Source organism: Carcharhinus amblyrhynchos, chromosome 1, assembly GCF_965287045.1.
Source record: "Carcharhinus amblyrhynchos chromosome 1, sCarAmb.v2.hapA, whole genome shotgun sequence".
NCBI lineage: Eukaryota > Metazoa > Chordata > Chondrichthyes > Carcharhiniformes > Carcharhinidae > Carcharhinus > Carcharhinus amblyrhynchos.
The window spans coordinates 51,333,278-51,357,618 of NC_137324.1; the positions used below are offsets into that span (position 1 = coordinate 51,333,278).

At 41.7% G+C, this 24,341-nt stretch overlaps 1 protein-coding gene across 6 annotated transcripts in view; it reads right to left on the reverse strand.

Annotated features, from left to right (window-relative positions):
* Positions 1–24,341, reverse strand: part of wdr7 (WD repeat domain 7) — a 695,157-nt gene that overhangs the window by 475,410 nt on the left and 195,406 nt on the right. For all 6 annotated transcript variants that reach the window (XM_080182523.1, XM_080182596.1, XM_080182751.1 and 3 more), the window contains 2 exons: positions 12,250–13,010; positions 410–498 (listed from right to left, as the gene is read on the reverse strand). In XM_080182523.1, the coding sequence (XP_080038649.1) occupies positions 410–498; positions 12,250–13,010 (850 nt within the window). The remainder of the gene's footprint in view (positions 1–409; positions 499–12,249; positions 13,011–24,341) is intronic.

Genomic DNA, 24,341 nt, shown 5'->3' on the forward strand with positions numbered 1-24,341 from the left:
GAAAAACAGATCATTCATGCATTCACAGATTGTTCAATACATTCCAGTTATTCAACTTCATCTGTTCAAGATTTAGATTTCACAAGACAAAGCGAGCACTCAATACTCAATGAAATAGCAGAAAATTTGACGACAACATGAGATTACATAATCTAAAGCAAACAACACTGACATTCCATAATAACCTCTTGCATGTTCTATATGAATCAGAGAACTTTAATCTATTTGTATACTGAAACTCTGTGATAAACATAAACATATGCAAAAATACTCAGATTGCTTAACTCTGGACTTTTCGGAACGTTAAAAAAAAGACTGATAAGGAATCATTTCACACACTGCATTTAGCCTCCCCGCTACCCTGTCATTTTAATACTGTGCTCCTCTCCAAGCTTTGCTTTGTAGTTACCTTGTTTGATCTGTCCCTGTACAGCAGTGGAGGAGACTGGAGGGGAAGGTTTCCCTTTAGTCATCTCCAGGGTGCTTGGTTTCTGTGGTCTGCAAGGAATAACAATCAAATATTAATTACAGACTTTCAGAACAGGTCAAGCCTGCTTGATGTTCAGGGTTTGAAGCTCGACCGTATCGGTCATATGTTCAAAGTTTTAGTGTTTCCTCATCACATCAACAAATCACTAAGCAATGATAGCCTTATGGTTACAACTTTAAATGAAAGACACAAATCTCAGAAAATTGTTCTTCAGAATTAAAACATATCAAAGAGATACTTCAGACTACATGTCAAAGGTATTTATCATCGATTAATAGCACATCAGTTAAGTCATATGTTTATGTGGTCTCATGCCAGATAGCCATTGTGAATGCAACAGTGTCAGGAAAGATAAGTTTAATGCAGGTAATTATGACAGACTTCCTACATATACTATAGGGAGAAATAAATAATTGAAAGATCTGATCTTCAGCATGAAGATCAGACTATTTTTAGTGAAAAGTTAAAACTCTGTGTAGCAATCAAATGAAAATATATTTTTTGGTAATAAAATGTCAATATTCTTAGTTCCTGAAAATAAAATTGTTTTGTTGGGAAAATAGCAGTAGTACTACAGCATTAATATTAATTTCATCTCCATTTCATTGCATGGAAAGATAAAATACTATGCTGCGAAAGAAGTCTTCTGTGCTTAGTTATTTGATAGCAGACTTCAAAGACACAAATTTTATAATTTAGTGGCCAGGTGATTATGAGTGAAAGAAGTGAAACAGCAAAGGTAACATTTTTCAAAACAAATTTATTAGAAAACAATGGAAAAGAATGGAAAACTAAAATTAAGCTTTTGTCAAAACTGAAGCTGAATTATTGTAACCAAAGACTAAGCTAAATTTATTGTGTTGTGCAGACTAATTAATGACAGTCTGCACAACACAATAAATTTAGCTTAGTCTTTGGTTACAATAATTCAGCTTCAGTTTTGACAAAAGCTTAATTTTAGTTTTCCATTCTTTTCCATTGTTTTCTAATAAATTTGTTTTGAAAAATGTTACCTTTGCTGTTTCACTTCTTTCACTCATAATCACCTGGCCACTAAATTATAAAATTTGTGTCTTTGAAGTCTGCTATCAAATAACTAAGCACAGAAGACTTCTTTCGCAGCATAGTATTTTACCTTTCCATGCAAGTGAAGCATAGAGAAATACAGATGATATAAAATTATTTCAGCAATAAAATGTTACTACTGGCACGGATATATAATGCTATAAATATTGTTAATTCAGATTATAATGAGTTGCAACCACGTCCTGAAGCTGATACAGTTTCAGTTAAATTGTGTAATTTTTGTTCCATTATTTAGCAGAACCTAGATCATTTGATGTCCTTGTTTGACTGCTTCGTATGTAAAAGGCAATCTTGCACTGAACCAAACATCAGCCATTTAAACCTTGAATTTTGAATGCTCAAAGAACGTGATAAAAATTCCACATTTTGATCAAAGTCGACTGTGTCGTTGACGCATTGGATGCTACACTTCATAAACTTCAATTTTCTTTTCTCTTTTCTCAGTATGATTTAATTATGATAGTTCCTTACTGTAACCAACAAAATTCTCTGATACAAATTATGAATAGCTCACTCAACATATGAACCTTATCGGCTGCACTCTGACTATAGATATACACTTTGGTCAGCAAATCAGCAACATGTAAACGAAATTCTTAAAACTTGACAAGGGGGAAAGGTGCAAATTGTGCAAGGAGGAATTTCGGGTTGACCAAACTTTTACAGATTTCAATATTATTTCCATGGACAAGAGGAACAGAAAAGTAAAAACGGCTTTTCAATGTATTCCTGAAATCAAGGGCATGGTAAATGAATTAATCTGATGGAGGAACATTGTATCAGCAGCAGGCTCAACCTGCATTTGTACAGCGGAGATTCATTAGATTGGTCTTTGGGATGGGAGGAATGTCCAGTGCTGAAAGGCTGAGTGAATTGGGTTTATATTCGCTCGAGTTAAAAAATGAGGGATCTCATTAAATTTACAACATTCTCAAGTCATTTGACAGGGTAGACATTATGAGGTTGTTTTCACCGGGCTGGGAATTCTACAACATAGGGGAACGGTCTCAGCATAAGGGGCTTTCGTTTAGGACTGAAATGAGGAGAAATTACTTCACCCAAAGGATTGTCCATCTTTGGAATTCTCTATTTCAAAGGATTGTGACTGCTCCATCGTGTACTTTCGGTAAGGTTGGGATAGAATGATTTTTGATCTCTCAGGGGATCAAAGGATATGGACAGTCAGCAGGAAAGTGGAGATGAAAATTAGCTATGATCATACTGAATTGAACAGCAGCCTCGACAGTCTGTACAATCTACTCTTATCTCTTGCGCATTTTCACAATCTCAGGATGCTCCAAAAATTGTTACAGCCCATGAAATATAACTGAAATGCAGCTATTGCTGTAACATATGAAATACAATAGCCAACTTGCACACAAGTTTTCACAAACAGGAATGATGCAATTGATCATATCAGTTGCTTTAGATGCTCGAAGGGGATATTTTCATAAGCACTCCCCCATCCTTTATGATCTATTGATAGGCAGATCTAGGTCACAGGTCACTGAAAATGGCAATGCAAGTGGAGAAGGCAGTCAAGTAGACATACGGCATGCTTGCCTTCATCAGCTGCGGCATTGAATTTAAAAATTGGCAAGTCATGTTGCAGCTTTAAAAGCTGATGCGTTCAGAGTGGCTAAAAATAGTGGGCGATTAGAAGATTGGGAAAAATTTAAAAATCAACAAAAAATGACTAAGAAGGTGATAAAGAAAGGAAAGATAGATTATGAAGCTAAACTAGCACTAAATATAAAAAAGGGCAGTAAAAGTTTTTACAAATATATAAAGAAGAGGAGGCTGGCTAGAGTCAACGTTGGACCCTTACAGGATGAGAGGGGGGATTTAGCTGTGGGAGATGAGGAAATGGCTGAGGCCTTAAATAAGCTTTTTGCCTCGATCTTCACAGAGGAGGACATGAATAGTTTGCCGGATCTTAAAGATACAAGGATGGTAGGAGTTGAGGGCCTCAATGCAATTACTGTCACTAGAGAGGTAGTGCTTGATAGACTAATGGGACTGAAGGTAGACAAGTCCCCAGGACTGGATGGAATGCATCCCAGGGTTCTGAAAGAAATGGCAGAGGTGACAGTGGATGCCTTAGTAATTATTTAACAAAATTCGCTGGATTCCGGGGAAGTGTCGGAAGATTGGAAAACAGCTAATGTTACACCACTGTTTAAAAGAGGTAGCAGGCACAAGGCAGGGAATTATAGGCCGGTTAGTTTAACGTCTGTAGTTGGAAAAATGCTTAAATCTGTCATCAAAGAAGAAATAGCGAGGCACCTAGAAAAGAATGGTTTGCTAGAGCAGACACAGCACGGATTCGTTAAGGGGAAGTCGTGTTTGACAAATTTATTGGATTTCTATGAGGATGTGACTAGTGCAGTAGATAGAGGGGAAATGGTGGATGCGGTGTTTTTAGATTTTCAAAAGGCGTTTGATAAGGTGCCTCATAAAAGGTTGCTACAGAAGGTTAGAGTGCATGGAGTTGGGGGGGTAAGGTGTTAACGTGGATAGACGATTGGTTGTCTAATAGGAAGCAGAGAGTTGGTATCAATGGGTGCTATTCTGGTTGGCGGTTGGTGACTACTGGAGTGCCGCAGGGATCGGTGCTGGGGCCTCAGCTATTTACCATTTATATAGATGATCTGGAGGAGGGGGCTGAGTGTAGGGTGACGAAATTTGCTGATGACATGAAGATGAGTGGAAAAGCAAATTGCGTGGAGGGTGTGGAAAGTCTGCAGAGGGATCTGGATAGGCTGAGTGAGTGGGCGAGGGCCTGGCAGATGGAGTATAATGTTAGCAAGTGTGAGGTTATCCACTTTGGCAGAAATGATTGTAGGAGGGATTACTATTTAAAGGGCGAAAAGCTGCAGCATGCTACGGTGCAGAGGGACCTGCGGGTCCTTGTGCACGAGTCACAAAAACCCAGTCTGCAGGTGCAGCAGGTGATCAAGAAGGCGAATGGAATATTGGCCTTTATAACAAGGGGGATAGAATATAAGCAGGGAGGTCTTGCTGCAACTGTACAGGGCACTGGTGAGGCCGCAGCTGGAGTACTGTGTGCAGTTTTGGTCGCCGCACTTGCGCAAGGATGTATTGGCCTTGGAGGGAGTGCAGAGGAGGTTCACTAGGCTGATACCAGAGATGAGAGGGTTGGACTATAAAGAGAGACTAAATAGACTGGGTCTGTACTCATTAGAGTTTAGAAGGATGAGGGGGGAATCTTACAGAGACATATAAGATAATGAACCAGGTGGATAGGGTACAGGTAGAGAGATTCTTCCTGCTTAGAAAGGATAACAGGACTACTGCGCACAGCCTCAAGATAAGGGGGGTGCAGTTTAGATCGGCGTTGAGGACGAACTTCTTCACTCAAAGGGTGGTGAATCTTTGGAATTCTCTGCCCATTGAAGTGGTGGAGGCTACCTCGTTAAATATATTTAAGTCACGGATAGATAGGTTTTTGATAGACAAGGGAATTAAGGGTTATGGGGAGAAAGCGGGAAAGTGGAACTGATCCACTTCAGATCAGCCATGATCTTATTGAATGGCGGGGCAGGCTCAAAGGGCTAGATGGCCTCCTCCTGCTCTTATTTCTTATGTTCTTATGAAACATGAATGCAGAATGTAGTATTATAGTCATTGTCAGGCTACAGAGATAGATCAATTTGTGAATCATGATTTGCTCCGAACAAATGCTTGCTATATTTCCTTAATTTATCCAAGTAATTGTTAATCTTGGCCTGAATTGTTTCTAACAGCTTTCCCAAGGTTAAATTGACTGATCCTTATCTGCTGGGCTTATCTCAACACCGTTTTTTAACACTCCTCTGGCACCATTCATGAGTTGAAGGAAGACTGAAAAATTATGAACTGTGTCTCTACAATATTCATTCTCACTTCTTTTAATATCCTTGAATACCTCATATCCATATGTGGAATACAATCATAGCAAGCTTAGCTAATATCTCTTCTTTCAGTTTTTAACTCAGTATCTCAACTAGGTCCTCTTTACGGAAAATGAAGATGCTGCCAAGTCATTGTTAAAGGCAGATGCAAAGTAATCATGTAGCATCTCAGTCATGCCTCTGCCCCGATACATAAATAATCCTATTGCCTAAACCCTACTTGGTCCCTAACCTGTCCTACTTCTCTTTTTGCTATGCTTTTACTATTTATTTGCTTATGGTAGACTTTTGGATTCTCTTTTATGTTAGCTGTTAGTCTCCTTACATACTTCTTTTAATCTTTATCACATCTGTTCTCTTTTTATCACTTCTGCTCTGAACTATCCATTTTCAGCCAGGTTTCAATTGTATTAGAAGGCCATTTGACCCATCATGAGCGTATTGACTCCCGAAAGAGCTACCCAGTCAGCCCCATTCTCCAGCCCCATCCCCACAGCACATCATTTTCAAATATGTATACACCTCTCTTTTGCAAAGCCCTATGAGATCCACCTCCACCACTCTTCCAGGCAGCGCATTTCAAATCCCAACAACTCTCTGAATAAAAGCAAAAAACTGTGGATGCTACAATCTGAAACAAAAGCAGAAAATGCTGGAAAATCTCAGCAGGTCTGACAGTATCTGTGGGGAGGGAATAGAGCCAATTTTCAGAGTCTAGATGACCCTTCATCAGAACTGAGAGCGAAGAGAATCAGTGGAGATTATATTGTGAGGATGGGAGGGGTGGAATGGGACAAAGAGGATTCAGAAGGTGCTAAAAAGTGCCCATTAAATAATCAGAATGTGTGAAAGACAGAACAGAGGTGCAGGTTGTTCAGGGACTGCCTGAGTGTAGCAATTGTCCTGAAGAACGGGGTAGGGGGCAAAGAGGAGAGCTGGAACAAGAAGTGGAAAAATGGAGGTAGAAAGAAGGATGATACAATGGACGAATAGGATAAAACAAAATGAAATAAAATAAATGGAAATGGGTGAAGTTGGAGGAGAGAGTTAATGCTCTCGAGTTGTTGAACTCAATGGTCAGTCCAGAAGGCTGGAAAGTGCTCAGTTGGAAGATGAGGCTCTGTTCCTCCAGTTTGCAGTCATGGTTCACTAGAACATTGCAGAAGCCTAAGGACGGACATCTGGACAGGAGAGCAGGGTGGTGTGCTGACATGGCAAATGACAGGAAAGTCCTGCTTGCAAATGGAGCGAAGGTGCTCAGCAAAGAAATCACCCAGTCTATGTTTGGTCTCTCTGATGTAGAGGTAGATGAGAGCAGCGAATGCCATTGACCAGATTGAAAGAGGTGCATGTGAAGCACTGCTTCACCTCAAAAGGGTGCTTCGGACTTGGCATGGTGAGCAGGGAGAAGGTAAAGGGGCAGAACCCTCTGAATAAAGAAATTTCTCTTTTCCTCACTCCTAGCTCTTTTGTTGACCATCTTGAAATTCAGACCCTGGGTTACTGATATACGAACTAGCGGAGAAAGAAAATCCTTCTTTACCCTATGAAAGTTGTTCATCATTTTGAACACCTCATTAAGGTCACCTCGTAATCTTTTCTGCTCCAAGGAGATATGCCCAATTTCTTTAATATTTTTCTCCCCGGAGTGGAGGAAGCTTAGGGGTGATCTTATAAAGGTCTATAATAATGAGACAGAGATAAGGTAGATAGTCAGCATCTTTTCCCAAAGGTAGGGGAGTCTAAAAGTGGACATAGGTATAAGGTGAGAGAGGAGAAATATAAAAGGGTCCAGAAGGGCGATTTTTTCACTCAGAGGGTGGCGAGTGCCTGGAATGAGCTGCCAGAGGAGGGTACAATTGTGTCTTTTTAAAAAGCATTTAGACAGTTGCATGGGTAGGATGGGTATGAAGGGATACGCGCCAAATGCAGGCAAGTGGGACTAGCTTGGTGGTAAAAACTGAGTGGCATGGACAAGTTGAGCCGAAGGGCTATTTCCATGCTGAAAAACCTCTTTGATTCTGACGTTTTTCTTGCATCTGAAGTTCCTCATTCCTGGTATAACACTAGTAAGTCTGCTTCACACCCTCCTTAGGGCTTTAACATCCTTCTTTCAATAAGGTGCCAGAATTGAAAACAATATTCCAAACGTCATCTGACCAATGATTCAGAGGGGAAGAGCATTCTTCTTTGCTGTTATACACTATGCCTACACTTATACATCAAGGCTCCGATAAGCCCACTTAACAACTGTTTCAACTTGCCTGGCCACCTTCACAGAATTATGCACGTAAAGCCCAAGGTCCGTCTGCTCTAGTATTCCCCTCAACCCTGTACCATTGAGCTTGTATTGTGTCCCGATGTTTCTTCTACCAAAATGCATTGCTTCACATTTTGTTGTCTTGAAATTCATCTGTCAGGTGTCTGCCCATTTGGCAAACTTATCAACATCCCTAGAAGTTGCTCAGTGTCATCTCACAATTCACCATTCTCCCTAGCTTAGTAACATCTGCAAATTTATAGATTTTGCCCTCAACACCCATCTCCAAATTGTTTATATAAAATCAGAAAAAGCAACGGTCCCAACATAGGTGTTCCCCAGGGATCACTGTCAAATCATCCCCACTCTGAGAAATGCCCACTTATACCAACTCTGTTTCCCATGTCTTACAGTAAAAAGTCTGACAACACCAGGTTTTAGTCCAACCTATTTATTTGATAATATTCTCACAAGCTTTCGAGGGGTTACCCTCTTCGTCAGGTGAATGGAGAGTTCTGGCCTCAGACAGAGCATATAAAGCACAGACAGTTTAGAGATTACTGATTAAAATGCGAATCCTTACACCTAACCTGCTGTTCAAGACCTGAAGTGGCTGATAATGTGAGTGGTAGGAGCACTGATCACAGTTTAAAGAGATGTGTATTGTCTCCAGACAGTACAGTAAGTGAGGTTTTGCAAACCCAGGCAAGTCACTTGCCTGGGTTTGCAAAACCTCACTTACTGTACTGTCTGGAGACAATACACATCTCTTTAAACTGTGATCAGTGCTCCTACCACTCACATTATCAGCCACTTCAGGTCTTGAACAGCAGGTTAGGTGTAAGGATTCGCATTTTAATCAGTAATCTCTAAACTGTCTGTGCTTTATATGCTCTGTCTGAGGCCAGAACTCTCCATTCACCTGACGAAGAGGGTAACCCCTCGAAAGCTTGTGAGAATATTATCAAATAAATAGGTTGGACTAAAACCTGGTGTTGTCAGACTTTTTACTGTGTTTACACCAGTCCAACGCCGGCATACCCACATCATCCCATGTCTTAGTCAGCTTCTAATCACTGCTGCCAAGGACCCATCAATCCCAAATATTTCTAATTTGCTAACCAACCTATCATGTAGCACTGTATCAATTGCTTTCTCAAAGTCCAAAGTCCATGGCACTACCCTCATCCACTGTCTGCGTCACCTCGTTAAAGAACTCAACTAAATTTGTCAGATGTGATCTGCCCTTGACAAACCATGTTGACTGCCTAGTATTAACTTATTTTTCTTTAAGTGTATATTTATCTTATCCCATATTATGGTCCCAAACAGTTTTTTGACTATTGATGTCAAGCTGACAAGTCTGTAGTTTCCTGGGTTATCCTTTGCCCTTTTTTAGGCAACAATGTCACATTTGCAATACTCCAGTATCCCAGGATTTAATCCAGCATTCAGAGAGGCTTGAAAATTTCTGTCAATGGCTCCATAATTTGCTCCCTTACCTCTCTCAGCAATCTAGGGAGCTTCCCATCTGGGCCTTTTGTCTTTTCTACCCAGAGTGCTGCCAGCTTATTAGCACATTTTCTTTATCTATCACTATACTGCTCAGTTGCTGAATACCCAGATTTTAATTGGGCCATTGTCATCATCATATAATTTGGTAAAGACAGACGCAAAGTACTCATTTAGAACCTCAGCCACACCACCCATTTCAGTGAACAGTTTACCCTGCTTGTCCCATATGGACCACACTCTGTCCTTCACTAATCTTTTACCTTGAATAAGTTTGAAGGACATTTTACTATCTGTTTAAGCACATTCTTTCATCCTTTCTTCGTGCTTCCTCTTAGCCTTGCTTATTCCAGACTTAGTCTCTCTCTTGCTGAGAGGCTCTTCCTGATTTCTATTGCTATTATTATTCTGTCATGCCTCATATGCTTCTTTTTTTTTCTTTCATCAGTATCCTTAGTCACATAGGGTACTCTAGCTTTGGATACCCTGTATTTATTTCTCGTAGTACGTACCCAGCTTGCAACTATTCATCTCTCCTTTGAAAGTCTCCCATTTTCCATCCACTGCTTTATCCACCAAAACATGTTTCCAGTTAACCTGCTCCAGTTCAACTTTTAGACCTATAAAATTTGCCCTTTTCCAGTCTAGGATCTTAATCGATGACTGATTTTTTTTATCCCTTTCCAACTTAATATTGAACTTTATTATATTGTGATTGCTAGTTTCCAACTGCTCCCCCACTCTGACATTCTCCATCTGGCCTATCTCATTTCCGAGGACCAGATCCAGCACAGCTTCCTCCTTGGTCAGATTGGAAATGTTCTGTTCCATAAAGTTCTTCTGAATGCAATACAGGAATTTCGGACCTTCCCCTATTATTCACCTAACATCTACGTATGCACACTTTTCTGTTTTATCTTGCAGACTGTCATTGTTGTCTTTCAGAGAGCTCTGGACTTGTTTGTCGTACCTTCCCCTGCGTAGGAATGTACTTTAGTTCCACTCAAATTAAAATGATAAAAGGTTTACTATCAGTGATGGTTTGGATGGCAGAGATGGATAACTGGAAGTAAAGAAAGCAGATGTTGACAATATGCAAGGGTTCCACCCCTCTAATAAGCTAAACAGTTGATAGATTAAAGGCCAGAAACATGAATTTGATAGTGTTAGCCAAAGAGGGACTGTGTGCAAGTGAGGTTGGGGCATGTAGTTATCTGAATAAGTTGCTGTTTGTGGAGGATGAAGGATATAGATGTGAAATAGGATTGCATCAGCTGTACTGGAGAAATGGGATGGAAGATGTATTCACAGAGGAACACATGGTTCACACAGGGAAGAAAGGTGCGCTTGGTAACAAATACTGAATTGAGATTTCACACCTTGACCCAAAAAAGCAGCTGGGTACACTGAACAAATCAAGCTTCAAAGATCAGTGAGTGCTGGCCAAAGCCAAAGTGGTGGCTTTTTGTCATCTTCAATATTAATTTCAATTCACCCAGAACTCAATGTCATGTAATGTCATTTGGATAATGTGACATTAATCTTGACATCAAGTAGAGGAGATGTAGTTTTGACATACATTGTGAAACTGCTCACATGCTTCAAATGATATAAATAAAGAGTAATGGGAAAAGAACAAAGAATCAGAAGATAAAGCTCGTCATAGCCCAGACATGATGGAGCAGGCAATAGAGGAAAGAGTTAAATGGAAGCAACGTCTACAATCAGAAAGGTGCATGTGGAACCACTGAAATGCAATGCCAGGGAAACAAACAGTAGGAAAAGTAATATGGCAGCAGATGACAATGGAGAAGTGAAGTTGAGGAGAAACATTGTCACTGTCACAGACACATAACTAACCAACCCAGTCTCAGTGGTGCGACTGGGACAGATGTGAGATTTGTGACTCTCCAGAACTCGGTGGGGGCACGGAAGAGGCTGTTGATGAGAAGATGTGGAAGCATCGAAAAACTGCAGCATGCGACGGTGCAGAGGGACCTCGGGGTCCTTGTGCATGAGTTGCAAAAACCCAGCCTGCAGGTGCAGCAGGTGGTCAGGAAGGCAAATGGGATGCTGGCCTTCATAGCGAGGGGGATTGAATATAAAAGTAGGGAGGTCTTGCTGCAACTGTACAGGGTGCTGGTGAGGCCACAGCTGGAGTACTGTGTGCAGTTTTGGTCGCCGTACTTACGCAAGGATATTTTGGCCTTGGAGGGAGGGCAGAGGAGGTTTACTAGGCTGATATCGGAGTTGAGGGGGTTGAACTATGAGGAGATGCTGAATAAACTAGGCTTGTACTCGTTAGAGTTTAGAAGAATGAGGGGAGATCTCATTGAGACATATAAATTGATGAATGGGATGGATAGGATAGAGGTGGAGAGGCTCTTCCCGCTCAGAAAGGACAGTAGGACTAGAGGGCACAGCCTCAAGATAAAGGGGGGGCGGTTTAGAACGGAGTTGAGGAGGAACTTCTTTACTCAAAGGGTGGTGAATCTCTGGAATTCTCTGCCCGTTGAAGTGGTGGAGGCTGCCTCGCTAAATATATTTAAGATGCGGGTTGATAGGTTTTTGATAGGCAAGGGGATTAAGGGTTATGGGGAGAGGGCGAGAAAGTGGAACTGAGCCACAACAGACCAGCCATGATCTTAATGAATGGCGGGGCAGGCTCGAAGGGCTAGACGGCCTACTCCTGCTCCTATTTCTTATGTTCTTATGTTCTTACCCAGCAACAAAACAGACAGTGGAGGGAAAGGGAAAGTTGAATAATGGGTCACAGTTGGAAAATATGATTACAATGTGGAGCCTGTTACCTAAAAGTGCTTTTGAAGAAAAATATTTCTACTACTATATTGAAAGTAAATAAATGTTTTACTAAAAGTTAAGGAATAACGTTACCACAATACCTTAATACAAAATTCAATATTAACTTTCAGAAGATAAATTCATTTTTTTTTAAAGATGCACGAGAACAAAGAAATGGTTCACACCTTTGTGGCAATTTTTTCATGTGCTCTCCAATGAAGGTGGCATTGGTCATGCTCATTAAGGTATTGGCTAAGGAGATAAGAGAGAGCAGGTGTTGAGTTGTGACTGCCCTGGACACATTATATGCACTGTTTCCCAGAATTAGTTTCTTTCCTGTTTCAACGGCACCATCTAGTGTCTTGCAAGTAGTCTGTTTGAAGCCAGGAAGCATCAGCGACATATGTCCTCCCCTTGAAAGCAAACCAAAAGATACAGGACAGTGAGGTTTTAGCATGCCAAGACGGATGAGGCAAACCTCATCTAATCCTTCATTCAACCCCCAGGCATGAAGACAGGACATGAATAGTTTGGCTGTGTCCATTGTTAGGTTGTACTCTAACAGTGTGAGTGGTTTCGATTTACTGCCCTTATATTCTGCGTCACTTTCTCCCCTTTTCTGCCTCTTGATCTCATCGTCATCATCTTCATCATCATCCAACAGATGCTCCTTAATATTCTCTTTGATAGTTTCCTTCACCTGTTGGAAGAGGACAGCTGCTCTCTTCCCAGTCAGGAAGGAACTGCTTTTGTCTGTGCTGCCTTGTGCTTTCTGGAGGCTCTCTGGAGAAATAAGAGTGGGATTGGGTCTGGATGCTTCCTCCGTTAGCAGCTGGATGATCAGAGCTTCCACATCAAAAAACAATATATGAATATCTGGATCTGTCAAGTTGGTTTTCATGGCTTGAACCATAAGGGCATTATGGGAGTATTTAGGCAAAGCCCCCTACAGAAAAACAACACAGGAAAATAAATTAGCCAGTACAAAAATCTGTAATTAACAAACTGAAGATCTGAAACAAAGCATTTCAAACTAAATAGATCAAAAGCTTTCTCTCCCAAAACCTAGCATTCTAAATGAATAGGCTGACTAAAACTTTCCAACAAGAAAACTATTAAAATTGTGGAAGTAGAGGGTGACTTTATTAATCAATTTCTTCCACAGAACACATCAATATGCTTTATATATTTGGTTTTCCTCAACAGTTCCAAAGACACTGTGCAAAGTTTGTCCTCACCAGCAGAGAAAAGGGGAAATCAATTTTTATTACTGAGCAAAGAACAGTACAGCACAGGAACAGGCCCTTCAGCCCTCCAAGCCTGCACCGATCATGTTTACCTATCCGGGCCAACTGCTTATATCCCTCTATTCTCCGTTTGTTCATATGTCTATCAAAACAAGTCTTAAATATGGCTAATGTAATTGCCTCAACCACCTAACTTGGCAGTGCATTCCAGGCCCCCACCACCCTTCGTGTAAAAAACATCTCCACTGAACCTTTCCCTCCTTATCTTGAAATTGTGCCCCCATGTAATTGTCATTTCTGCCCTGGGCAAAAGCTTCCAATTGTTCACCCTATCTACACCTCTCAATTTTACAAACTCTAGGGAGAACAAATCAGTTTATTCAATCTTTCCTCATAGCCAATACCCTCCATAACAGGCAACATCCTGGTAAACCTTTTCTCTGCCCTCTCCAAAGCCTGCACGTCCTTCTAGTCGTGTGGTGACCAGAATTGGACTCAGTATTCCAAATGTGGCCTAACCAGCATTTTATACAACTGTAAGATAACTTGCCAACTTTTGTACCTGATGTCCTGTCCGATGAAGGCAAGCGTGCCATATGCTTTCTTCAACAACCTTTTCCATCTGTGCTGCCACTTTTAAGGATTTGTGGACCTGTACTTCCAGATCTCTCAATGTCTCTATGCTCCTGATGGTTCTGTTACTTATTTTATAGCTCCCACCTGAAGTGGGTCTACCAAAATGCAACACCTCGCATTTGTCTGGAATTGTATTAACTAACCAGATTAGTTTCAGGGTTAAACCAGAGCCACCCAAACCAATCAAATCATTTGAAGGAAAAGTCTAGATGCCAAGAGAACCAAATTGGTAAGAGGCTGAAACTGAAGGCTGTTATAACCAAAGCATGCAGTGGGAGACTGTTAACGTGAACCATTACTTCTCGTCCTGTTATTCACATGCAAACTTGAATATTTTATTGTGAATTACCAGCTTTTTTAAAAAAAATAGCGAGATGTGTCTGCATTTAACATACATGGATTGCAGCAGTCAACGCCGCCATTTCAAGGGCAATTAAGGATCAACAAGGTCATCTGTGTGCGGATCCACAAGAGATGGGTGAGATCCTAAATGAATATTTTTCATCAGTATTTACTGTTGAGAAACGCATGGATGTTAGGGTACTTGAGGAAACAAATAGTGATGTCTTGAGGAGTGTACATATTACAGAGGAGGTGGTGCTGGAAGTCTTAAAGCACATCAAGGTAGATAAATCCCCGGGGCCTGATGAAGTGTATCCCAGGACATTGTGGGAGGCTAGGGAGGAAATTACAGGTCCCCTAGTCAAAATATTTGAATCATCGATAGTCATGGATGAGGTGCCTGAAAATTGGAAAGTGGCCAATGTTGTGCCTTTGTCTAAAAAGGGCTGCAGGGAAATGCCTGGGAACTACAGGCCTGTAAGCCTCACATCTGTGGTGATAAATTGTTAGAAAGTATTTTGAGAGACAGGATATACAGGCATTTAGAGACACAAGTAAAGATTAGGCACAGTCAGCATGGCTTTGTGAGTGGAAAATCATGTCTCACAAACTTAATTGAGTTTTTTGAAGGGGTAACCTAGAAAGTAAATGAGGACAGTGCAGTTGATGTTGTCTACATGGACTTTAGCAAGGCCTCTAAAAAGGTACCACATGGTACATTGTTGCAAAAGGTTAAATATCACTGGTTTCTAGGGTGAGGTATCTAAATGTATACAAAATTGGTTTCTTGACAGAAGCCAGAAGGTGGTTGTAGAGAGTTGTTTTTCACACTGGAGGACTGTGACCAGCGGTGTGCCTCAGGGATCAGTGCTGGGCCCACTGTTATTTGTCATTTATATTAATCATTTGGATGAGAATATAGGAGGTATGGTTAGTAAATTTGCAGATGACACCAGGATTGGTGGCATAGTGGACAGTGAAGAAAGTTATCTCTAATTGCAACGGGATTTGATCAACTGGGCCGGTGGGCTGACGAATGGCAGATGGAGTTTAATTTAGACAAATGCGAGGTGATGCATTTTGGTAGATTAAACCAGGGCATCCTTACTCAGATAATGGTAGGGCGTTGGGGAGAGTTACAGAACAAAGAGCTCTCGGGATACATGTTCATGGATCCTTCAAAGTGGAGTCACAGGTGGACAGGGTGGTGAAGGCGGCATTTGGCATGCTTGGTTTCATTGGTCAGAACATTGAATACAAGAGTTGGAATGTCTTGTTGAAGTTGTACAAGACATTGCTAAGGCCACACTTGGAATACTGTGTGCAATTCTGGTCACCCTATTATAGGGAGGATATTATTAAACTACAAAGAGTGCAGAAAAGATTTATTAAGATGCTACTGGGACTTGATGGATTGAGTTATAGGGAGACGCTGAATAGACTGGGACTTTTTTCTCTGGAGCATAGGAGGCTGAAGGATGATCTTATAGGGGTCTATAAAATAATAGGGGGCACAGATCAGCTAGATAGTCAGTGTCTTTTCCCAAAGGTAGGGGAGTCTAAAACTACTTGGCTTAGGTTTAAGGTGATCGGGGACACAAAAGTGTCCAGATTTTTTCACAGAGGGAGGTGAGCATCTGGAACAAGCAGCCAGAGTTAGTAGTAGAGGGGGTACAATTTTGTCTTTTAAAAAGCATTTAGACAGATACATGGGTACGATGGGTATAGAGGGAAATGGGCCAAATGCGGGCAATGGGGACTAGCTTAGGGGTTTTTAAAAAAAAGGGCAGCATGGGCAAGTTGGGCTGAAGGCCTGTTTCCATGCTGTAAACCTCTATGACACTATAATTAGGGATGGGCAATAAATCCTGGCCAAGCCAGCAAGGCCCACGTCCCATGAATGAATTTAAAAAAAGAATTTTTTAAAAGTTCATTCCCAGAAGTTACACAGGACAAATGAGACTTAACTGCAGTTTGTACAAACACAAATGTCCTTCAAAAGAACTTTAGATCATTGTTGGATATAGCAAAGGATTGCTTTTTTTAAGATTAGTGGCAGCTGTTTCCTCAAAATATAGGATGAGTGCATTAACTAGCTTTACTTCAGAATTCTAGTCACTGCAGTTGTGGATTTAGTGATTAGAATTATACAGGGAGTACTTAGAAATTTCCAATAGTCTATGACTGTGTTGTGAGAAATAAACTTCTGGCCAATTCTGGGTGACTTAGAATGCCTGGCTATCTTCTGTAACACAAAGTGGTTTTTGGTTTGCAACCATGATGTCCATACTAGAGTAGTTGACATTCATTGGGAAATATGAGAAATGGTATTAATAATGAATAAAGAAACACAAATCGAAAATGCCGGTGAGGGTAGTCAGTTAGGTCAACAGTAAAGAACAAAATTGGCTCCACATGCCTGTTCCTGCAAACCATATATTTGTACATAATCTGATTTGTGATTTCATGGTAAAATTACATATTTCCAATGCAAGGAAACAAACTCCCATTGTCCAGAAATGACTTCGATAAAAATAGCAGATGACTGCTTATGTTTATATGTCTTTCCACAGACTCTTAAAGTTACATTAAAATGCCCATATTTTTCACATTTAAATGATCTGTAATCCTTCCAGGAGAAATAATTCTTTTAAAAACAGATCTTCAACAATGCTTCAAAATACACCAAATAAAATCTCAAACATCGAAATTTTCTGGGGAGGTTCAAATAAGGGTCTGCTCTTTCAGGTGTTCTGGGCCCAATTAGTAATCTCAAAATTTGATCTTGCTGAAAAATGTTCTTTGCGCTTTTAGGCATTTTCACCTTCAATAAATCAAAGCTATGATAACAGTAAACTGGGGCTTTCACGTGTCATGAAGTCTAGTTTTAGACTCTCGTAAGTTACCAACTACAGGGTCAATGTCAGCTTTTTCCAACTTTCTCGTTCTTCTAATCGTTGAATTATTACAGCGCAGAAGGTGGCAATTTGGCCCATTATGTCCACGCAAGAGCAGCTCAGTTAGGCCCATTCCCTATCCCTTCCCCGAAGCCCTACCCTTTTTCTTCCTAACAGCTGCACAGATCTGCTTTTCTTTTTAGCATCATGCAAGTGAAAATGGAAGTTTATGGAATTTAGGTGAAAGTGGTAGTGAGAAGACAAAGTAACAGGAAGCAAAGGCTGAGGGTGGATGGATGTTCTTCGGACTCAGAGGCAGTTTGCATTGGTGTCCTCTCAGGTTAGTGTTGAGTTCATTACCTCTTTCATTTTTTATAACCAATCTAGATGCAGAATAGAGCATTGTCAAGCACGTAGATGATGCAAAACATGCTACTGTGCAGAGGGACCTGGGGGTCCTTGTGCATGAATTGCAAAAAATCAGTTTGCCAGTTCGGCAGGTGATCAAGAAGGCAAGTGGAATGTTGGCCTTTATCGTGAGGGGGATGGAGTATAACAGCAAGGAGGTCTTGCTGCAATTGTACAAGGTACTGGTGAGGCCGCAACTCGAGTACTGTGTGCAATTTTGGTCCCCTTATTTGCAAAAGGATATACTGGCCTTGGAGGGAGTGCAGAGAAGGTTCACCAGGTTGATACCAGAGATGAGGGGGTTAGCTTATGAGGAGAGATTGAGTAGATTGGGCCTGTACTTGTTGGACTTTACAAGGCTGAGGGGGATCTTATAGAGACATGTAAGATAATGAAGGCACTAGACAGGGTAGAGGCAGAGAGATTATTTCCACTTAGAAAGGAAACAAGAACTAGAGGGGACAACCTCAAAATAAGGGGGAGTCAGTTTAGAACAGAGTTGAGGAGGAACTTCTTCTCTCAGAGGGCAGTGAATCTTTGGTATTCTCTGCCCATTGAAGCAGTGGAGGCTACCACGTTAAATGTGTTTAAGTCACAGGTAGATAGATTTCTGATCAACAAGGGAATTAAGGGTTATGGGAAGCAGGCAGGTAAGTGGAACTGAAGCACTATCAGATCAGCCATGATCTTATTGAATGGCAGGGCAGGCTCGAGGGGCTAGATGGCCTACTCCTGCTCCTATTTCTTTTGTTCTTATGGAAAAGTAGTAGACATTGACAAGCAGGACGCAGTGGCGTAGTGGTAATGTCACCAAACTAGAAATCCTGAGGCCTGTGGCAGCTGGAAGAATTTAAATTCAGTGAATAATTCTAGAATGAATGCTGTAGATTCAGTAATAGTGACCATGAAACCATTGTTGATTGGTGTAAAAACCCATCTTTAGAGGAAGAAATCATCCATTGCTACCAGGCCTACACGCGACTTAAATGTCCTCTGAAATGGTCTAGTCAGCTACTCAGCTGTATCAAACTGTAGCAAAGTCTACAAAAATGAAAGAATTGCACAGATCGCTCAACATTGACCTAGGCATCAGAAATGTCATTGGTTATCCCAACCCTGTTGACTCTACAAAGTCCTCCTTACTAGCATCACCATCCCCAAGTACGCCCTGTCCCATGCATCAGAGGTAGCAGCACAGTGATGTACAGTCAGGGAAGAGTAGTCCTGAATGTTCTCAACGCTGACCCTGGATCCCATGAAATCTCATGGCATCTATTCAAACATAAGCAAAGCAACCTGCTGATTACCACTTACACTCCTACCCCAACCTCCACAGATGAATCAGTGCTTTTTCATGTTAAACACCATTTAAAGGAAGGAAGCACTGAGGGTGGCAAGAGTGAGAGACTTCAATGACCAAGAGTGGCTCAATAGCTGACCACCACTGACCAAGCTCATCATGCCCTAAAAGATATAGCTGCTAGGCTGGATCTGCAGCAAGTGGTGAGGAGGTAAACAAGAGGGAAAAATATACTTGACCAATTTACCTGCTGCAGATTCATCTGTTCATGACAGTATTGGTAGAATACTTGGACTCCTTGTGGAGACCAAATTCTATTTTCACACTATGGAAACCTTCCATCGTTTGTGTCAGATTACGATTGTGCTAAATGGGATAGGTTCAGAACAGATCTATCAACTCAAAACTGGGTATCCATGAGACACTCTGGGCCACTATCAGCAGAATTGTATCCTCCAAGATCTGTAACCTCATGGCCTAGTATATGCCCGGCATCTACCAGCAATGCAGAAATTGTCCAGCTATATCATCACTACAAAAAACAGGGAAAATCCAAGCTGACCAATTACTGCCCCTTCAATCTATTCTCACTAATCAGCAAAGTGATGGAAAGGGTCGTCAACAGTGTTATCAAGTGGCACTTGCTTATCAATAACTTGCTCAGTGATGCTCAGTTTAGGATCCGCCAACACTAATCAGCTAAAGATCGTATTACAGCCCTAATCCAAAATGGACAAAAGAGCTGAACTTGAGTCGAGATGAGAGTGAAAGCCCTCAACACCATTTGACCAACTGTGGCATCAAGGAACTCCTGCAAAATGTTAGGCAGTGGGAACCAAGTGTTGAAACCTCCACTGTTTGGAGTCATACATGGCAGAAAGGAAGATGGTTGTGGTTGCTAGAGGTCGAGTATCTTAGTCATCATTGCAAGAGTTCCTCAGAGTTGTGTCCTAGGCCAGGTCAGAAGTGGACATGTTTGCTGAACACTGTGCAATGTTCGATGTACCATTTGTAACTCCTACGGCACTCAAGCAATCCATGTTCAAATCCAGCAAATCAGGTTTGGGCTGATAAGTGGCAGGTAACATTCTACACAAGTGCCAGGCAATGACCATCTCCAAGAAAGAATTCAACATCTCCCCTTAACATTTAATGGCATTACCATCGCGACACTCTTTCCCCCTGCCCTGCAACTCCCTCCCCTGTTAACATACTTGGGGTTACCATTCACCAGAAACCAAACTGAAGTAGCCATATAAATGTTATGGCTACAAGTGTAGATGGGACTTGGAATTCTGCAGCAAGTATCTCATCTCCATTCTCCTCAAAGCCTGTCTTTCATGAACAAGACAAGTCAGGAATGTGATACAATACTCTCTAATTGCCTGAATCAATCCAAAAATAATTGAGACGCTCAGCACCATCCAGGTACATTGAATCCTCATTGACCACCATCATCATCAACTCCCTCCATCACCGATGCACAGTCGCAGCAGTTTGAACCACCGACTAAGATACACTGCAGCAACTCACCAAAGCTCCTTCAACAGCACCTTCAACCTGTCAACTGAAGTAATGCATCCAACACTGGGTGCCACACTTTGGGAAAAATATGAAGGCAATAGAGATAGTGCAAAAAAGATTCACGCAAAGAAAATTCAAGTAGTTGAGATTAACTTCCTTAGAAAAAAGAAAATGAAGGAGATTTGATAAAGGCATTCAAAATCACGAGGGATCTGGATAGCAGATGGGAAAAACCGTTTCCTACTCACAAAAGGATGGAAAATGAGAGGGCACAAAGTAAAGTAATTGACAAAAGCAGCAGCTTTATAAAACCCTAGTCAGACCCCACTTGGAGTACTGTGCGCAGTTCTGGTCACCTCATTACAAGATGTGGAAGCTATTGAAAGGGTGCAGGGGAGATTTACAAGGATGTTGCCTGGATTGGGTGGCATGCCTTATGAGGATAGGTTGAGGAAGGTAGGTCTTTTCTCCCTGGAGAGACGAAGGATGAGAGGTGACCTAATAGGGGTTTATAGATGTTGAGAGGTATAGATCAGGTGGATTCTCAGACGCTATTTCCCAGGGCTGAAATGGTCACCACAAGAGGACACAGGTTTAAGGTGCTGGGGAGTAGGTACAGAGGAGATGTCAGGGATAAGCTTTTCATTCAAAGGGTAGTGGGTGAGTGGAATCGGCTGCCATTGGTGGTGGTGGAGGCAAACTCGTTGGGGTCTTTTAAGAGACTTCTGAATGAGTACATGGGATTTAATGAGATTGAAGGTTATAGGTAGGCCTAGTAGGTAGGTATATGATCAGCGCAACTTGTGGGCCAAAGGGCCTGTTTGTGCTGTAGTTTTCTATGTTCTATGTTAAGCAACTGCGACATGAGGAAGAACTTTTTCCACATAGAATTTGGATTACAGGTATGGAGGAGCAGATTCAGTTGAAGCATTCAAAAGGAATTTATTTCATTATCAGAAAATGAAGTATGGGCAGGGTTACAAGGAGAAGGTGGAAGAACTGTATTAGTTGACTTGATGGTCTGAATGGCCTCCCTATGTGATGTAATAATTTTCTGATTCTGGGAATTCAGGGCTCTACCACCTGGAAGGGCAAGGGCATAGAGAGGGTAGAAAAAATAAACTTTTCCTCTTACTCGAGGGGTCAATAACTAGGAAGGACAGATTAAGGTAATGGCAGAAGATTTAAAAGGGATTTGAAGAAATATTTTTTCACTCAAAGGATGGTAGGAATCTGGAGCACTGTCTGAATTTTAAGAATTGAGATGAGCTATGACATACTAAGCTTTTTCTTTTCAACATGTAAAAAGGCAAGGGAGTAGCAAAAATAGACATTGGACCACTGGAAAACGAGGCTGGAGAAGTAATAGGGAACGAAGAAGTGACAGGAACTGAATAGTTACTTTGCATCAATCTTCACGGTGGAAGACACCAGTGGGATGCCAGAGCTCCAGGAGAATCGGGGGCACATGAGTGTGTAGTGGCCATCACTAAGAAGGTGGTTCTAGGAAAACTAGAAAGATCTGAAGGTGGATAAATCACCTGGACCGGATGGATTACACCCTAGGGTTCTAAAACAGATAGCTGAGGAAATTGTGGAGGCACTGGTGGTGATCTTTCAGGAATCACTGGAGGCAGAAAGAGTCATGATGTGGAGATGCCTGTGTTGGACTGGGGTAAACACAGTAAGAAGTCTCACAACACCAGGTTAAAGTCCAACAGGTTTATTTGATAGCAAACACCACTAGCTTTTCGAGTGCTGCTCCTTCATCAGGTGAGTGTGGCGTTCTGATCACAAACAGGGCATATAAAGGCACACACAATTTACAGAATACTGATTAGAATGCAAATCTTTACTTTTGAGTGATTTTAAGACAGAAAAAGATAGATTCTTGATCAATAAGGTGATCAGGGGTTACGGGAGAAGGCAGGAGAATGGGGATGAGAATCATGATGTGGAGATGCCAGCATTGGGCTGGGGTAAACACAGTATGAAGTCTAACAACACCAGGTTATTTGGTAGCAAAAGCCACTAGCTTTCGGAGCGCTGCCCTGCATCAAGTGAGTGGAAGTTCTGTTCACAAACAGGGCATATAAAGACACAAACTCAATTGTAAAATAATGGTTGGAATTCAAGTCTTTACAGATAATCAAGTTTTAAAGATGCAGACAATGTGAGTGGAGATAGCTTTAAACATAGGTTAAAGAGATGTGTATTGTCTCCAGACAGGACAGTAAGTGACGTGTTGCAAGCCCAGGCAGGTCATGGGGGTTACAGATAATATGACATGAATCCAAGATCCCAGCTGAGGCTGTCCTTATGTGTGTGGAACTTGGCTATCAGTTTCTGCTCAGCAACCCTGCGCTGTCATATGTCACGAAGGCCGCCTTGGAGAATGCTTACCCGAAGATCAGAGGCCGAATGCCCATAACTGCTGAAGTGTTCGCCAACAGGAAGGGAACAGTCTTGCCTGGTGATTGTCGAGTGGTGTTCATTCATCCGTTGTACTACCGTCTGCATGTGGGAGATAATGCAGACGCTCTGATCTTCGGGCAAATGTTCTCCAAGGCGGCGTTCATGACATACGACAGCGCAGAGTCGCTGAGCAGAGACTGATAGCCAAGTTCCGCACACGAGGACAGCCTCAACCGGGATCTTGGGTTCGTGTCACACTATCTGTAACCCCCATGATTTGCCTGAACTTGGAACATCTCACTTACTGTCCTGTCTGGAGACAATACACACCTCTTTAACCTATGCTTAAGCTATCTCCACTCGCACTGTCTGCACCTTTAAGATTTGATTAGCTGTAAAGACTCACAATCTAATTAGTATTCTGTAAACTATGTGTACCTTTATACGACCTGTTTGTGATCAGAACTCCCCACTCACCTGACGAAGGAGCAGCGCTCCAAAAGCTAGTGGCGTTTACTACCAAATAAACCTGTTGGACTTTAACCTGGTGTTGTGAGACTTCTTACGGCAGAAAGGGTCCCAGAGGACTGGAAAGTAGCTAACGTAACACTGCTGCTTGAGGAGGGAGGGATACAGCAGGCGGGTTAGACTGACGTCGGTCACTGGCAAGATTTTGGAGTCTATTATTAAAGATGAAATTGTGGAATACTTGAAAGTGCATGATAAAATCGGACTGAGTCCCCTTCTTCAAGGGGAGGTCATGTCTGACAAATCTGTTAGAGTTCTTTGAGGAGGTAACAAAGAAGTTAGATAAGGGAGAAGCAGTGGACATGATTTATTTAGATTTCCAGAAGGCCTTTGACAAGGTGCTGCACAGGAGACTTAAATAAGTTAAAAGCCCATGGTGTTAAGGGTAAGATCTTGGCATGGATAGAGGGTTGGCTGACAAGCAGAAGGCAGAGAGTGAGGATAAATGGGTCTTCTTCAGAATGATGTGGATATGCCGGCATTGGACTGGGGTAAACACACAGTAAAAAGTCTGACAGCACCAGGTTTAAGTCCAACCGATTTATTTGATAGTACACTCACTAGCTTTCGGGATTAGTCCCTTCGTCAGGTGAATGAAGAGTTCTGGCCTCAGACAGAGCATATAAAGCACAGACAGTTTACAGATTACTGATTAGAATGCGATCCCGCCCATCTAATCAGTAATCTGTAAACTGTCTGTCCTTTATATGCTCTGTCTGAGACCAGAACTCTTCATTCACCTGACGAAGGGACTAACCCTGAAAGCGAGTGAGTGTACTATCAAATAAATCGGTTGGACTTAAACCTGGTGTTGTCAGACTTTTTACACTTTTTCAGAATGGCAGCAGGTGACTAGTGGTGTGCTTCAGAGGTCAGTGCTGGGACCACAACTTTTCACAATATACATAAATGATTTGGAAGAAGGAACTGAAGGCACTACTGCTAAGTTTGCAGATGGTACAAAGATACGTAGAAGGACT